General features: G+C 34.3%; 1 protein-coding gene across 1 annotated transcript; it reads left to right on the forward strand.

The window, feature by feature from the left end:
- The first annotated feature begins 17,588 nt into the window (after window positions 1-17,588).
- LOC123545791 (uncharacterized) lies at window positions 17,589-18,952 on the forward strand. The gene is made up of 2 exons (XM_045332097.2): window positions 17,589-17,873; window positions 18,081-18,952. The coding sequence occupies exons 1-2, from the start codon at window positions 17,625-17,627 to the stop codon at window positions 18,603-18,605; spliced, it is 774 nt and encodes a 257-aa protein (XP_045188032.2). The 5' UTR covers window positions 17,589-17,624; the 3' UTR covers window positions 18,606-18,952.
- The last annotated feature ends 312 nt before the right edge of the window (window positions 18,953-19,264 follow it).

Genomic DNA, 19,264 nt, shown 5'->3' on the forward strand with positions numbered 1-19,264 from the left:
ACAGAATAGGATCGGCAAGTCCATTAACAAATAGTATCATTTCTTATATTTACTTGCCGATCCTATTCTGTCGTTCATTTCGCATGGACACCGAAAAAATAAGTTTCATTTCTTATATTTACATTATATTTCCTTTCTATTTGTAAACAAGATGATATTATAAATTGCACATATTTTGTGACAATTAACATTAAAATCAGCTTCCCGGCCATTCTGTTAACAAGACGGAACAACTGCGACGTCATCTGAGGTTTTGACGAACTTAATTTAATTGCTCAGTGGAAACATTTGCTGTTCAACAATTATAAAACTTCCCCGTTTACCCCTTTTATTTATAAGTATCACGAATGCAATATATCACATTTATAATTACACCTTAAATTAAATTTCATGACGTAATTTAAAAAAATGTTGACAATAATTGCTGCCAGAGATAATTTACTTCTTAATCGTGTCCTTGTTAATTGTACATTGTTTTCTAAAAATAGTATCGTTTCCATTCATTACATTCAGGTGTGTGTATTATTGACAGATATTTACGTCATGGCCAAAAACTGTAATAACGCAATGACATTAGAAATACTTTAAACAACTGAGGATCGCCTTTCTATAAAGGTAACTTTGACCGCAGATTACATTTCAACTTAGAACCGCAATTTTGATGGGTCTTTCCTATAGCTTTTACAACTTAGCATTTAGTAGTTTAAGAAGATATTTTAAGACATAATAAAATAATTTAATATTTTAAACAGAATCAAGCACTTTTTATGTCATTAGGATTTTCGTAAAAGAAGAACGATACAATACTCTTTATTTATCCCTATAGTCTTGATATATGCCGGGGGGAAGGGGTGGGGGGGTCCGTTGCCGAGTGATTAAGGTCGCTGATTCCGAATCGCCGATGTGTTTTCAAGCATAACTCGGGGGGCGTTGAACTCTTGATATGCGGAAATCATCCAGCTGGCTTACTTATGGTCGGTCTTTCTACCCAGATGCCCTCCTCGACCATTAAAGCTGATAAGTGACATTTGACCTAGAATTGTGTCGGTGCGGCCCAACAAAAGTCATATAGACCTTTTAACAAAAGCTATCGGTTACTATGCTATTTCCCGGATGTTTTGATTTTAACGCGCGTGCGCTCTTTACCTGTGGCAAAAGAACGCTCATCAATAAGTAAACCTAGTACATAAAATTATCATCATATTACAAATTGTTTTGCCTTTATAAAGATGAATTCAATCAAGTAATTTATTATACAGAATACTTTGATTAAAGATATGTATGTCATTTATCATATCTTACCTGAAAAGCTGCCTTTATTCTTATTTTCGTCAGAAAAGAACAAGCATTTCAAGTCAATTTCCACACATCACACAAATATAAAACGTGTTCCTTACATTTAAAAATGTCATATTTTCTTTCATTTTATCTAGTATTTTTTCGACAACTTCAAATAGTTAATGTATATAATTTTCTCCGACTTGAAAGACATCTACATTCTTAGGGGACACGGCTCCTTGTCACTGAAGTTGCTGTTTTAAGTTATATGTATACTAAGTATACTGGAAGTTATTACGTAACTATTATGCAAATGACATGATAAAACATAGGTCACCTAGGTAATCAAGAACCTAACATAATTTCGAGGATTTCCCCTATTAGAGCGGATCATAAAAGTTACTGAAGCATATAGGATGGCTTTGATGTGACATTCCTTAATGCCCTTCGGTCACCAATGTCATAATAAGAACGCATTCGGATTAATATATCACGTGGCAGAGCTGTTTTGTGAATCAAAATTTACAAAATAAACATTTTACGTCATCTCTAGTATTTTAAAATTTATAAGAATATATCTTGCGTTATATAAAAGCAGCAATGTTACTATCTATAAATGGTATGTCGTAAATCTTATTTTAATAGAGATATCAGCAGTGAATTATACATTGCATTATGCATTGAGAATTTATTACATATACTTCGAAATACACCACACATGGCTATATATGCTGCGGAGGAAATGCTAAAGAAAAAAAAGAAATGCTAAATTAAAGAATCTTTATTTATTGACATAGCTCTCATCTGTTTAAACATTATTATGGAGTGTGAACCAACATCGCTTTTTTTGTAATCTAACAAAATACCGTCATGACATCTAGACATCATATACAGTTGCAGGTACCTCATACACAAATGAAAGTTGAATACACCGCACGTAAAGAAATTCCGATACAAAGTTATACGCACAGCATATGCAGCTGAATGCACCACATATACAGTAGAAAGAACTACATATAAAGTTAAAAAGACCACAAAAGTATATGGAATCACAAAATATACTAACAAAAGCACCACATATACAGTTGAAACAACCATATACACACTTAAAATCACCGCAAAAACAGATGGAAGCACCGCCTATACAGTGTTAAGCTCTTTATATACATATATAAACACTGTATATATGGGTTGAGGCATTTCATACACCGGTATATGTACAGCATAAAGTGCTATATGAACATCAGAATATAAATTCCATAGATAAAGAAACAAGACTCTTTGTCTGACATTAAAATCTGCATGCAGGAAAACTGTTATTAAGCAATACTATTATTGATGCTGTTTTGCTGGAATTATACCTTTAAAGTAACAAATGCATGATCTATATAATGTATCATGTTTTCTCTATTGAAGTAAATTTCATAATATCTTGAATTTTCAATGTTACATTGGTGTATGAAAATATAAGCCTTTGGGAGCATATCAGTTTAAAGCTAGTAACGCTAACGACATCTAATCAGAAACGTTTGATACAGAAAATTAGCTATGGCTTAATAATATACTTTTGCTAAGTTGTGTTCATTGTAACTCAGCCTTTATAATATAATGTTTATATTTTGTTTTTAAATAAAAGTTGCATTCTCTTATACAATCTTGTCATAAAGTCTATTTTCCCGTAACAGTCCTCTTGAATACCAAAACATTATAGTTCGGAAAATATGTATGACGAAATTAAAATCCTTATTATCAATTTATTAATGATGGTTTAAATGTAACGAATTACTCAAAATGATAATGTAAAAGACTTCGTATTAGTAAAATGATATTCAATAAGTAAAGAATGACTATGATCCTTATAAACTCATGAATTGATAAACTGCTAAAATTGAAGTATTTACCATGAACGCTTAGAAAATTATTCTATCCTAATAATTTGAGCAAGATTATTAAAAGCTCAGAAAAAAACACACAGCTGACCCATTCTGAAATATTTTGTTGAAAATATGTTACATGGTCTTCAGCTTCATTAACAAAATTAATAACCCGATTTAACAAACACTGGAATGAAATATTCGAGTTCATGTAGTATCATTTTGAAATATAAATTAGTAACGTAGTAGCGTATATTACTTACATGAACTTATGAAAACCTAGTAGTAACTATTGCGTACTTAGACTACTCATGGTATGCTAATATAAAATAATTAATTAGTAAGTTTCAAACATATATAGGTAACTATTATTCAATATTATAATTATTACATGAAATAACGTATGTACAATAAGTACTGTTACATGTAGCGGACGGAAGTGAATGATATTTCTTATATGAGGTTTGTTGTATTACTTACTAATCTTTTTATTTTTCTGCATATAATAATAAATAACAATATGTAGTTGACGCAAACTGATATCTGTTTAATTTCGGAATTTTAGAATTTACGTAGATCGTATAGTTATATTCTAGGAAAGGCATGATAAACTGGAATAAATATGACGCATACATATGTGTGATAGGTCAGCCTTTTAGATTATGATAAAATGTTCACTATGAATGTCACAGAAATTGATATCATTTGTTCCTATAAGATAATAAAGTTTTATAAAGTTTGTATTGGAAACGTATTGTAACAACTGTATTTCCGTAACGCATATATGTCCAGATCTTAGAAAGCAGGAATATGCTTTACATACATTGGGCTTTCAAATACTTGCAGTGTAGAAAATGCCCTATGGAGGAAAATACCTCGTAGTTCTGGCCTATAGCCTGTTAGGTCGGGCGCTAATGATGATATAATCTGTCGTTGTTACCTCACAATATAACGGCTGATGATTCTGCGTCTTGCTTATGACTGCTAACCTATTATACACGATCCATCGATGAAATGAAATATTTTCAAGATTTGAATAAATAGAGGGGCCCCTGGGCTCTTCCTCCTCTATCAAAGCTGGAAAGTAACCATATGACTTATAATTGTGTCGGGTGCGACGTTAAACCCAACAAAAAATAATAAGTCACATTATTGTAATATTTCTAAATTAATACTGGTTCGAGTCGTAATTTCGGCCACTTTTTGCGGTTTTTCATAAATATTTCTTTCGTTTTACAATTGATTTGTACAAAATTTCTACCATATGTGCTTTGATACAAGCAACATTGATTGTTATCATTAACGGCCGTTTACAGTATGGTAAACAATACAACCGCGCTTAAAATAACATACAGGTTTAGCCTCCACATTTTACCTTATAGAGGTTGTAAATATTCGGCCACTTTTTAAACATAAAGTTGGTTGTATTTTCAACATTTTCTTGGAAATAAATCGATGCTACAGCCAAAATTGTTCTTTTTTCAACAAACTGCAATCAATTTTCAATAGCATACCTCGTGGGAAATATTTGCCAACAGAGATTTCAGCCCGCCCGCTTAGCTCAGTAGGTAGAGCGTCGGTCTACGGATCGCGGGGTCGCGAGTTCGATCCTCGGGCGGGGCGTGTGTTCTCCATGACTATTTGATAAACGACATTGTGTCTGAAATCATTAGTCCTCCACCTCTGATTCATGCGGGGAAGTTGGCAGTTACTTGCGGAGAACAGGTTTGTACTGGTACAGAATCCAGGAACACTGGTTAGGTTAACTGCCCGCCGTTACATAACTGAAATACTGTTGAAAAACGGCGTTAAACCCAAAACAAACAAACAAAAACAGAGATTTAAAAAGCGCCTGTCATCCTTCTCACACCAGCATGACGTAGATTAATTTTTACGTCACTGATTATCACACATTCTAGCATAAAACTGCTGTTCTTGTCACTTTTCGGGGGTGTTTCAACAGGAGAGTAAAGAGAATCTCTCGCTCACGTGCTATTACAACACCTTTTTATATATGCGCGTTCCGTGACAAAGCATAAAGGTATTACGGCCCCAAAACGGATAATTCAAAAGGAAATGACGTCAACGTGAAAAAACAACGTAGACATGGAAATTCAATGACGTTGAGGGACAATATATTCATGTTCTTGGTTTTAACGCGTTTTATGCTAGTTAGCGCATGTTCTTTTTGTGTTATAAAGTTTAGATTTGAATTAACCCTTGCCGGGCCTCAGCATAAACGAGCGTGTGCAATGACGTCACGCGACCCGCGAGACAAAATATTTGCTATTTAGAGTACACAACTTTAGGGAAGGACAACTTTTTTTCTACACACCTCAACTAGTTGTTTTTTGCCAACTTTGTTGCTAACGCAAGTGCTTGTGATGACACAGATGCGTTCTCAAGCATCTGGCTCGAAAAAAAAGCTTTAAAGTGGGTGGCCGAATATTTACGACCTGGCCGAATTTACGACTCGAACCAGTAAGAGATTTTTGTTTTTAATTTAATTTTATAGTACTCTTTCCAGATATGGTAAGACGGTCATAATGAATGCAGAGCTCATTGCTAGTTAGCTTCGTTACAAATACAACAAATAGAATACTCAGGATTTTCAAATGGCACCATTAAACGTTAATGTTGCATATTCAGTATTTTAAGTGCGTGTCTGTTTTATAAGAGTTAATTTTGTTGTTATAAACCAACAATTTCACGACGACGAGCCGCCGCAATCCGCTTACAAAGAGATGAACAAATAATTATTCGTTCCGTGTAATATGTTTCAAGTAGAATGTTCATTGTTTTCTCTCTTTTTTTTAACTCTAAAGACAGTGACACTCTTTTTTTCTATTCCATTTCACAAATTTTGCATTAATATTATTGTTTATTTCTTCGTATATTCAGATATGCAAGATGAAAGATATAGAGCAGATAAAACATCCGTAGTGGATCAAGATAGTTTTGCTCTACTTATTCTCCCAAGATAGCATGGTTTTGTTGAAAGAGTAAACAAAAGGGATGAACCACATTTCTTAGCAACAACGCCCCCCGTCAAAACTATATGAGTGATCTATTATCAGCTATTACTTTCTTGGAAGAAATAGGGCGTGAATGAATATCCTAGACATGTTATCTCACTTTTTCCCAATGAAAAAGTCTTGATAAAAAGTTGATTTCGTAGGCATAGGTTTATTACAAACTGCATTTGAGTGCCCTCTTAATCCAGGAAAGAATCTTCTACTGAGATTTTGTAATAGTGAACTGCTGTTGTTATTGGGCTCCGATTAAATATATCTAAATATCCATATAGTTGTTCGCTCTTTTTTCTGAAGCCTGTATTTCTTCCTAAGTTATCGGATAATCTAATTCTTCAAATGTGACAGACTTTGTTTCTGATAACGCATTTTCTTCGGACGCACGTATATATTCTAGAACTTCTGTATTTTCTCTCCTCTAATCCGTTTCTGATAATAATGTCTGAAAATAGTCGAAGAATTTTCCAGTTGACACCTTAGAGCTATTTGACTGCATTTAACTTTTGAATAATTTCCAGACTTATTTCGGTTTATTTTTCCTTGCGGGTTCACTTCAGAACACCTTTTCACATTGAACAAATGCTTCGCTTTGCGTAAGCAATATTTATAGTCTTTCTTTGTTTGAAGAAATATTGCTCTATTTTCATATGTTTTATTACATATTAAATAAATTGCTGCAACGCATTTTGATACATTTTTTTTTCTCTGTATTGTGCCATAATTGCTATACATAGTATTAAATCGCGCAATCAAAGCAAATTAAATAAAAAGAGTACTTTATTTGGCTGCGCAAGCTATTTATCTAAACATCGACGACCACCATTTTCAATATGGCAGCCTGAAATTCGACCAAAATGTATGTATGCAAGCGTTGTATATACGGCTTTGACAGAAATCACCATATACTATTAGAGTAGTTTAACGAAATGACCTTCAAGATCGATTAACAGCTTGATACCCATTTCTTATCTAATTGAATGTCAGATAGTAAGAGATATGCTGTGCCAATGGCGAAAGGTTTTGCTTAAAGTGGATGTTGCAGATGGAAGTGTCTTACATAATATGGCGGTTTTTAAAAGGCGGCTAATGCAATATTGGTCAAGTACGGGTGCGTGTGTTCCAATTCAGAGGCTTTTTTTTTTTTTTAAACCAGTCATTGCTTGCAGCAGTGACACAATGCCCAGCTGTTTCGTGCGGCATCTCTAATATATCTGCAGAGGCCTTACATGATACCCCGTCCGGTCACAGGCTACTGACACCGATCTGACCAGTCATAGAATTATGTTTTATTAATAATGCTACACAAGTCTTTCTCTTAATCACGGATTTTACATCTGCATTAATGCATTCACAGTGGATTTCGGTATGATATATTCATATGTCAAAACACTTCTATAGTTTAGGACCAAACTGAATATAAAAGTTTACCTCAACGTTTTGTGTGACATAAGTTGACATGTTTAAAGGAATTCGTGCAAAGTGCACGTTTTAAATATAATACGATTGTAAATAACCTGCAAAAAGAAAGCAACAACTGCCGCGTTTTTACAACGTCGCTTGTCATCCTTAAGTCGGAGTTGCTCTGTCTGGTCATCAGAATAATGGAGACGCAGATTCCGATGTAAAATTCAACTATATTTGTATTGAAGTTCACAGTTTAAAAGAGGAACATGTTTTCAAATGGAAAGGAGATATGACATAAAAACAAGAAAAGAACTTATACATTTTACGACAGAAGATGACCGGCAAATTGCAGTAATTATGAATAACGCGTACTAGCGCATTTCATGTATTTACCAATCATATTCTGTCCATCATTTTACATTAACTCCGAGATAATATTTTTATTTCTTAATTTAACAGAACAAATCAGAAAGTTTATTGTTAAATATACATACATTTTCATAATAGGCTTCTCAAGGTCACGCATGAAAATAAAATTAATTGACAGGATCATGGCATCACATGGAAAATTTATCATATTGCTAAAAGGAAGAAACATTTCCAGTTAAAAATGTTTTTTTCTTTTTATAGAAACTGGCCAACCGACCAAATATATCTAATCATTAAGTTTCTAAAAAATTATATTTAAGACATTTTGTAACAAAACCTTGCCCGAAGAGCACTTATATCATAAACTTCTGACTCCGTATACTATTCTACCATTTACATAAGAAAAACAGTTTTAAAAGGTTATAGAAATAAACAGGACAAAAATAGATAAATCATAATGTCTAAAATCTGCTTATGGCGTATTGGGATGGCGGAATTTATTTCTGTATATCGATTACAGACGTACTATTTCTCGACAATTTTCCTGTTGAGTTTTGATACAAGAAACATCACCAAAAAGAGTTTATTTCATTTGTCAGTGTTTTTTTCGACTGTCTCATTTTAAATTTGCCAACATTTACATTCGCCCTATTCTTTTTCCATTTAAATCTATGACGTTCACTGTCACCAAAGTTACAACAATTCTACTAAGCGATTTTACGACGTCCGCGTGAGAACGTTCCTAAGATGACGTCGCAGTTATTCCGTCTAGTGAAGAGCCTGGCAATGCCACTGACTTTACTTCACTTAAATTCTTGAAACTTGCTTTTTGGGGCAAGAAAACTTGTCAATATTAGGGAACAAATACGAAGTACAATGACTAGAATAACATGAGGGAATCTGTGTAATGCGAACCAGCTGGTACTGATGTAGAATTATGTATGTCTTGTAGACAAACAGTCGCACTCTGGAGATGACATAATAGAATATTGTTTCATGTCTTTAATTGAAAGACAAAGCACTAAAATACACCACCACATTAACCGAATATATTCATATTAGTGTAGAAACAGCTTCTATAACAGGAAGTCAGAAAAATATATAGATATTTCCTCTGAAACGTAAAATAGCACAACTCATAGCTATCTGCTGTACACAATCCGGTCTATTTGTAGCAAGTTACATCAAGATCTGTTCAGTCTGTCCAACATTTAACTAACTCTTACTATTTCATGCCTTTCGTGTGCTTCTTACGTGGTCTTAATATGCTTATGGCCATTTTGCTGATTATCAAAAGATAGAATAGAACAATTAATTAAACTAAACTTCTTAAAAAATGAGCAATTCTTTAAAATAAAATGTTAGAAAACAAGGCTTGTTCAGCTCCACTTCATGCTAAGTTTTATGTCCAGGCAAGTAATGTTTGCTTCAAAATGACTATTCAGACATTTTCTGATCACCTCTAGAGTTAATAGGCATTTAAACGTACATACACCCTTCTTAAGATAAAAGAAACTTGGGCATTTTCCTTATTTCCAACACACTCGTTTCTGCGTTTAATATAGTTTGACCATCCTTATGGTGCAAAGCTTTGCTAAGACGACTGTCTGTCACTGAGAGGAAAAAACTGGTAAAAGACTTTGTCGTTTTGCTCCAGAAAACACACACTGCTTCATTCAAATCTGCCTTCAAAATAATGACTCACAAAATCAATGGATCAACGTGTAGCCAAATGTCAATATAAAACCTGAGAATTTTGTGATAGACTTTAAATCCTGGTAAAAAACGTAAAATCAATGAAAAAAATCCATACAGGAGTTGTCGATCTTGCTTCTGATATTTTCAGATGGTCATTTTTTAAATATCAAATACTTCTTCTTACGTGGAGAGAAGAAAAAACGGAAGAATATGTAGTAAGTTGGTGCACTTAGCTATCAATTCACACTGAAACAACTGTTAAATCGAATTTGAATCGAATTACATACATTTTGCCCTGTCTTCACGAACCTTTTACATTTTTACACTATTTATAGTAATGAAATCTCAGAAGAGTTTGGTAAGTAAAAACATCTAGGTTACTATATCATATCGTACAAAAACCATGTAACAGTCTAGACGCCATACATTTTCCAAATAAATGTAGACTTAGTTTGAAAGTGGATTAGCTGAGGGCAAAAACAAGGTAGCCCAGAATTTTTGCTTTTATGAAATGAAGTTCGAAACTATGCGGAGGCGGAAATAAATGACTGAAATTTATCAGGGAAATAAAATTGATATTTTCACTTTTCACTGTTTCAAACAGTGAAAATATCATATTTACTTTTCACTGGTACGGAGCTACAATTGAATGCGAAAGAATATGAATCATAATAATAGAAAATTCCTTGAAAAATATACTTCAGTAAAGACATAGATGTATAAAAATACTAACATGATCATATATATATATATATATATATATATATATATATATATATATATATAATTATATATATAATATATTCTATTATACTATAATATATATATAATAATCTATATTTATATATATATATATATATATATATATATAAAACACACACACATTCTTTCATATTAAAATGTAAAAGAAATCATTAAACGTAATAGAACTCGTGAACGCCATTATTTACATTTTCACACTCTTGGCTGCGCCACTCGTGAAAATATTGCATTATAGTGTTCACTCCCTGAAATATATTTCGATCTTACACAAATACAAACAAATATACCCTATGTATATTTGCAACCAAATAAGTCATACCAATTTTTATCTAAATTTGATGATGCAGATTTTATCTGTTAAAGAATGTGTACTAAGAAATATATATTATGTTTACTTAGACAATATTAACAGATAGAAAAGCAGAATGTATACAGACAAAGAAACGAATTAAGAATAATATGTATTAGATATTGCCGTTTGTAGAGTACTTACTTGATATTTAAAAGAAACGGATGACAAATTTTCTTTCGTAACAGCAAAGCCTCAAATGCATTGCATTATCACAGTAAAGTAGTTGTCGAGACAACATTGACAAATCGTGTGACAAAAGCTCTATCTCATGTCATTTTGTCTCCTGCAGCGGAGGCGGAAAAGGGGTATATAATGCTGTCGATCCATAATGTACGATTTATCCTTCAGAGATATATTATCTGATAATAACTCTGAAACTAAATAATAAATTTTAAAGGACATTGACGTTATAATAGGTGGCGATAAGAGAAAATGCAGAGCAGACGAACAAAAGGGATATATTGCATATCTTTTATATTATCCCCAACCCACGCGTTTATACTTAACAAATAATCAAGGCCTTCGAGTGTTTTATCATCTAATTTACCACGGTTCAGAGTTCAGATGCATAGGAATTGAACCACGAAGGCGTTAGCCCGAGTGGTTAAATACTGAAGCATCTGAATGATGAACCGTGGTAAATAGACGATAAATCACAAGAAGGCCTTGATTTTGTTCATCCTGACATGCCCATTGACATATTTTAATAAATATTATGCTGGACTTCATTTACCCGAGGAGTAATGTATCGGACGTCATGCGGCAATCTGACGTCATAATTGACGTCATAATGCTTTCTTATCGGTCCGCGCGTCAACCGTTGTTTATCACAGAATATACAGAGCTTGATTTCCTTCTTTGTTTAACTGGTAATCAAATCGAGTCATGTTAGAGTTTATTTTCTATGTTACGTCGAGACAATCCTTTTGCGACTGCGTATAGGAGTATATAGATACTTGTCATCACAGTGCAAAGTACTATCTTTGATGTTGTTTAAAATATTTTCCTTAGCCTAATTATATTGTATTTTACAGATAGCTACATACGAGATGTTAGAGAAATTTGTCGATGAAGCTGCCTTTATAAGAATTAGTGGATGTTCAACGCCTCCACCATTATAGACCCGAGCGGCCTCTCTGACTGCTTCTGCCCGTTTTCCAATAGGACGGCACAGTTTAACAAAAATGTTAAGACGGTACAAAGCATTTAGTATATCCAATTCATTGGCAATTACTGATATCATTTACTGTTACTGTTACAATCATAGGATTGTTCCTGTCGCTTTATTAAATGTTATTTAATTAACTTTAAAATACATATAACTTTAAACTACTTAGCCAGATGTTTAGTTTGTCACACTAAAATGTAAGTCAAAAGTTATAAAGACACAGATATATTGTTTTCTTAAAAATGTTTCCCGCAATATTCTGAAATAGTGCTCAAAACCCAAAAGATATAAAGCTTTTCATCATATTGTTAAGTTATCTCAAAAGTTCATAAACAGTTCGAAATGTTCTTTGTGTTTCAATCAGATTCCCCTTATGAATGTCTTGGCTGGTATTAATAGCTACTTCATACACTACTTAAGAGCATGCCCACATTAATGTTCTTATGAATTTCCTACGGGATCAAAGCTAATGGAAAATAACTCTACGGCTAAAAAATGACAAAAGTTCATCAAAAACTGTTTTATTGACTTCTATGGGACTGGCGCCATAGAATGGTTATTGCCACTGTTAACCAACCGAACGTCATTGTAAACATCGCATAAATGTAATAAACGCTATGTACTACACATTCAACAATTAGAAGACAATACAATCTAAATGCAGCCCGCCCGCTTAGCTCAGTAGGTAAGAGCGTTGGTCTACGGATCGCGGGGTCGCGAGTTCGATCCTCGGGCGGGGCGTATGTTGTCCGTGACTATTTGATAAACGACATTGTGTCTGAAATCATTAGTCCTCCACTTCTGATAATTCATGTGGGGAAGTTGGCAGTTACTTGCGGAGAACAGGTTTGTACTGGTACAGAACCCAGGAACACTGGTTAGGTTAACTGCCCGCCGTTACATGACTGAAATACTGTTGAAAAACGGCGTTAAACCCAAAACAAACAAACAAAACAATCTAAATGCCCAGTGGTCTAATTGATAATACTATCGGCCTGTCAACATTGGCTCCGCCTCTTTGCGAAGTGATTTGAAAAAAGAGCCAATGGTAATTCTGAGGTGGCTCTAATGACCAGAACATTACGAAAAAGAAAGAAGGTGAGTTGAATTATTTGCTTACTGTAACAAATTTTCCACCTTATTTCAACAAACGGGCAATGAAGTTTCACTCAGAAAATGGTGATACTTTTTATCTACAACAATCGATTTGCAGAACGAAAATATTTCTTGACGTGAAGACTTTTGAAAGTTGTGAAATATGGCCGGTGCATATGGAAGCTGGACACGTGTCTATTTTACACAAATTAAAGATTTCAAAGTCATTATTCCCGTCTTGTTGAAAAACAATGTTTGTTTTGGGTTTAACGCCGTTTTTCAACAGTATTTCAGCGGGCATTTATTCCTGGATTCTGTACCAGCACAAACCTGTTCTCCGCAAGTAAGTGCCAACTTCCCAAGATGAATCTAAGGTGGATGACGAATGAGTTTAGACACAATGTCTTTTATCAAATCGTCACGAAGAACATACGGCCCATCCAAGGATCGAACTCACGACCCCGCTTTCCGTAGATCGGCGCTCCCCACATTGAGCTAAGGGTCTTAAAAGCGTATGAATGATGTGATTTGTTGACGGGTTACACCATCTAAGTTTTTAGGCTCTCCTGAAACTATCCGTTTGTCTTTAACTGTATTGAGAGTTCTTTACACTTCTTTGCTTTATTTTAACATGTCTAATGGCGCTCGACTATAGAATCATTATGTGAAAGGGTGGATTTGTATATCATGGCCCTTGTAAGAATGTTTATGTTTAGCTGGTCTATGTGTCAAATAAATATTTCAACATGTTAATAGTTTGTAGTTAAAAAATAGCCCGAGTTATAGCAGAAACACTGTATTCTAAATAGTACACTAATATAAGTATGAAGTCGTATTTAGTGCCATAGTCACTTTGTCACTTATGCCCTTCTGTTTGATTAACTGTTGTACTCCTCAGTAACTAAGCACACCACTGTCCGCTTTCACCGTCATTTTTCAGAAACGTAAATAATACTATTTTGTGTCAAAACAAAACAAAATTCATTATTTGTAATGATACAATTATATAACTACAGGTAAACGTAATAATTTGTACATTCATATGAGTTTCAATGAATTGTATCTGTCATTGATGAAATTGTATGTACCTTGTTCATTATTGATTATATTTGTGTGTAGGAATGCTATATTACAGGATCAAATCGAACAGTTTCGTATCTGTCTTTATTGACATCAAAGTCCTCAATACAACCCCACGCTCTACCGAACAATACAACGGGTACTATGGATAGTTTTGGAATAGCTTGAATTAGCGATGAAACGAGCCTTATATTGTTGTTTATGCAGTTTAGAAATGTACTATGGATAGTTTTGGAATAGCTTGAATTAGCGATGAAACGAGCCTTATATTGTTGTTTATGCAGTTTAGAAATCCAGTATATGGTTTGAAGTTTAATTTGTTGATCATCTATACGAACATTCATATTAGAAACTTCAGTGATGTGATAATGAACGTTGTTTTTCATATATTTTCAAACGCTGTTTTTGCCCATGTGCAACTTCTTATCATATAAATTGTAAGACTTCTATTCATAAATCTTATTAACTATCGCAACAGCAGTCAGTAAGTGCCGTATGGCGGCTTAAAAAAGTCTCCCCTGATTGTTGTAATTTTCTGTAATAGAATTCCGCTTAAGCCAGTGCTAGGAGGCGTTGTTTTGTTGCACATTTCATAACCTATCATGAACAGACTCAGTCAAACCGCTGCTTGGTTGCGTTCTATAGTTTCCAAAGGATCTTTTCACAGGATTTATACTGGAATCTTGTTGTATCTATATTCCAGCTTCTCTGTCCAAAACAATCCCGACCCATTACAACTGGAAGCTCCCGGGAGACTGATCCAAATCTGTTTGTCTCTCTACCCTCCCCTTACATACGCGTCTAAAAGTTACAGTCATTCATTTGTGCTGTAGATCATGAATATTTAATGACAGCAGACGAAATATGAATAGTATCAATAATTACAATTGATGTTATGTGAGTGTAGTGTGCTGTGTATGTCGTAAATAAGAACTTTTTCCTTCCGATTTGCAAAATTTCAAATTTTTATTTTTAATATACCAAACTTATTACACAGTACGTACGTCTGGAACAAAACATTTATAAACAGTGTATTATATATAGTTTCATATTTTGAATTTTTTCATTATGTGTTTAATGTCAGATGTGCATAATTATAGTCAAAGGTTTTACAAATGTCACCTAACAATAAGGGAAAAAACTGACCTTTGAACCAAGGTGACTTGCATTTTAAAGTATCCTTGCTCTATTATCTCAATAGGCTGAGTCTGACCTTTAGCAATATCAGAACAATGGTCTTTCTTGAGAGGTGGCTGATTGCACAAAATTGACTGTTTGTCCTTCCAAAATACCAGTTGATCAGTATATGATTGTATATAGTGGTAATGGTGTTTATAGTAGTGACCTGTTTAGTCAATATTCATTGCTGCGTATTCAGAAGCTGTTTTCCGAAGGAGGATGTGAAGAAAACAACAACAACAGTTCCCACTAAGTAAATACACCAACGTAGTCGTCAACATATAACACTTTGGTTATAATTTTCTTGTTCCTTTTAAACTGTGAGTTTCACGCCCCTAGGCGGGATAAAATGATGTTTGTTGTGTTTCATTCATTGTACATCTTAGTCCTTCCTCGTCATTTAACTTGAAAGTGTCATATAGAGCCCACATTCCCGATTAGACATTTATCAGAATAATGGTCTTGATAACATCTGAGCTAAGTTTGGAACTCAGTCATTTCGGATGAACAACTACGTAAGTCTGAATTTAAGTGCAATACATTTCATTCCATATACCGAAACTTGGAGGTCAATTTCATTTCGCATATTGGTCATAATCAGTCAATAAATAGGTCAATAAAAACAACAATAAAAATTCAGCTCACACTACAAAGGCCATGTTTTTACTCCAACGTTCATGAAACTCCATCAGACTGTCTGTTTTCCTAAGGTCTACAACAAAGACACCAGTATTGTTATATCATCTCCTGTTCTATCAGGACTACGTACACTGCTTTGTTTGGCGCGGAGTTTCCTTTTGCTGCATCTTGCAGCAGCCTACGTATATAGAATCATATAGCATTGTTTATTAATGGCATATTTGCTAGAAAATCCTATTAGTGGTTAATAACCTGACATACAAACAGTTAAATACAGAATCTTCAAAAGTACAAAACCATCGCGTCTCGTTTCCATAAAGGCCAGGTAATATCAATTTGCAATTAGAGTTCTCTTACCAAACCAATTAAATATTCAGCTTGACAATACCTAATTCTCTGTTTCCGCAAATTGCTTTGGTTATATCTGCGATCTTGATGTTTGTATATTTTGTTAATGTAAATAGGAAATGATTATGTACTCTTATCTGAAAAAAATGTGTCATCTAACATTTAGCTTAACCACCAGTTATGATATAAAGAGTAATATGTAGAATGTCATTGCTTCCATGTAGTGACGTCTGCTTTTTATATAAAAAAAATTATCTTTAATTATTAATGTTTGCACAAGCGCGAATCATGAAAAGCCAATTCAATTCTGGCGTTCATTTCGCACGAACTTAAGAAATAATTTATAGCAAAACCGTGTTTTAACACTATTTATACACGATGGGCAGTTATACGTCGGACGTAATAATTACAACACATAACTGCCCGAGTGTATAAATAGTGTTCAAACACGGTTTGGCTATAAATTATTTCGATTCTAATATATCTTTTATAGTAAAATTTAGATAAAATATCATAGAACTGTTCAATGGTGCATGTATGGCGCAAAGAGGTAGGTCGTCACGCGCCTTTGTTTATACACACAAGGACCGGAAATGGTAATAAGTCTTGCGGAATAGTTCCATTAGGGCACAAATGATGGCGAATTATTTTTCCCAGCTAATAACCAACTCTGGGTTTGTGTAAATTAATTTAGTCAGTAATGCTATGTCATATCTCGTTTTAAACATGTTTTTAAGTAAAATATTTGATCAAATTTGAAAGCGCTATTTCTCGATGCGTACATGGCGCTAAATATCACGTCGTCAACATATATCGTTGTGATCATTAAAACTTTGCTAGTCACATAAGAATTATATTTACATATTTTTTTCATTTGTAAACAAAGTTATATTATAATTGCACACATTTTGTTGCATTTAACATTATAATCATCTTCCCGGTCATTCTGTCACCAGACTGGCAGAACAATTGCGACGTCGTGTAAGAAACGTTCTCCCAGGCTATACGAATATGTCGTTAAAACAGCGACACGTTATCACTTAGCAGCATTGTCGTAACATTGGCGCCTTTCATTTTGCTGTGCATACAAAATGAACGTCATAATTTTCAATGGAAAGAATAGGGCGAATGTAAATATTTAAGAAATGAAATATATTTTTCGGTGTTCATGCGAAATGAACGACAGAACAGGATCGGCAAATCCATGAATCGCGCTAGCTATTCATATTTAATTTGACGATCCTATCTGGTCTTTCATTTTGCATGAATTCCGGAAAAAATATTCATTTCTTACATTTACATTATATTTAGCATATTTACAGTGAACACTTAATTTGTTAGGAACAATGGCATATAACAAGGATAACAGGGATTTTAAAACGCCAGAAGTGAGTAAAAAACGTCGAATTAGTGAATTAATTAGCCCGTCCGATGGACCCCAAGGTGACCATGTAAATTCACCTAACCCCACCCGCCGGAAAGAGTTATTTTCTCCTGATGTGACGACAGAATCAAACGTTCATCCAAAGGATAGTCTCCAAGGTAATGATATAAACATGAGTGACCTTGTCAAGTCTGCTATTTGCAATAAGGAGGTAAAAAGGGGAGCGGTGGTCTAGTGGTTAAGGTGTCGGCCGCTCAATCCAGGGGTCATGGGTTCGAGCCCCACTGGGGTCACGACCATGACTTCTCATATGACACCAGTACTGGTTTTTCCAGGAAGCGGACTCGAGAGTGGTTACAATAAGCTTGAAGCTTCCATCACAATCGAGCTAAAACAAATTAGTATAACTAATAAGGAGGTAATGGAAGCAATTTCAGCAGCATTAGTGCCATTATTAACTGTTGTGTTTGAATCTATGCTTCGACCGATAAATGATAAAGTAGATGCACAAAGCAAAGGTCTATCTAGTTTGAATAAGAAGTTGGATGAACAAAAACAGTCTGTTCAAGAAGTGCGTGAAGAAAATCGTAAAGTAAAAATGCATCTTAGAGAGGCAGAGGAGCGCATAGATTCACTTGAAAAAAGTTTAGATGACTTAGAGCAGTATGGCAGGAGAACATCTCTCCGTTTTCACCGGGTACCCATAAATTCACCAGATCTCCATTGCTCAAATGATGCTGCTAAACTGCCAGTTTCGAATTACAGCAGCGATTCAACACAACCTAAACAAGCTGACAGAAAAAATCAGTTAGACACCTATCAAATTGTTTTAAACATTTGTAATAACAAGATGAATTTAAAACCGCCACTAAGTGTAGAAGACATTGAACGTTCACACACCATTGGGCCAGTACGTGACGGATATGCACAGATTATATGTTAGTTTAAGGGCTGGAAAACTAAAATCATGGTATATATGAAAAAATCGCAGTTGAAAGGTCATAAATCTGACACATTCAAGGTATTTGTTACAGAGGATCTGACACGGAAAAGGCAAGTCCTTGTTCAGCAGCTCGAATTCGCTAGGAAAAATAAAAATATCGACAGCTTTTGGACCAGTGATGAACGTATTCTCTACAAAACCAGTAACAAGGAAGGTGCGATTTATAAAAAATATGAGTGACATTGATGACCTACTACCAGATCCTACTGATCCAATGATGCAAAATCCATGGGACAAAGGCAACCCATTTACAATGTCATCAGCTGTAAGCACCGAAGGCAGTGTAGACTAAAGAAAATGTGATGTACTGTGTTAGACGAACTTGACTGTATAAATCTTTAAAATGTTACGACTGTCCTAAATTACCAACGTTATTGCGAGGTAGTTTACAAATCTAATTTGCGTAATTCCTGTAAATCATTTTTGATAGAAATTCATTTTTTATCCACCATTCTTACCCTACATTTAGCCACGAAACTTACCACATATTTACACATGACAGTGGTTTTTATTAAAAGTTACCGCCCCTGGTAATCAAAAGATCACTTACCTGAAAATCAATAAAGTGTTATCCTGCGGCATGTCAGTTTGTTTCTTTG

This window comes from Mercenaria mercenaria, chromosome 1 (assembly GCF_021730395.1).
Source record: "Mercenaria mercenaria strain notata chromosome 1, MADL_Memer_1, whole genome shotgun sequence".
NCBI classification, from domain to species: Eukaryota; Metazoa; Mollusca; class Bivalvia; order Venerida; family Veneridae; genus Mercenaria; species Mercenaria mercenaria.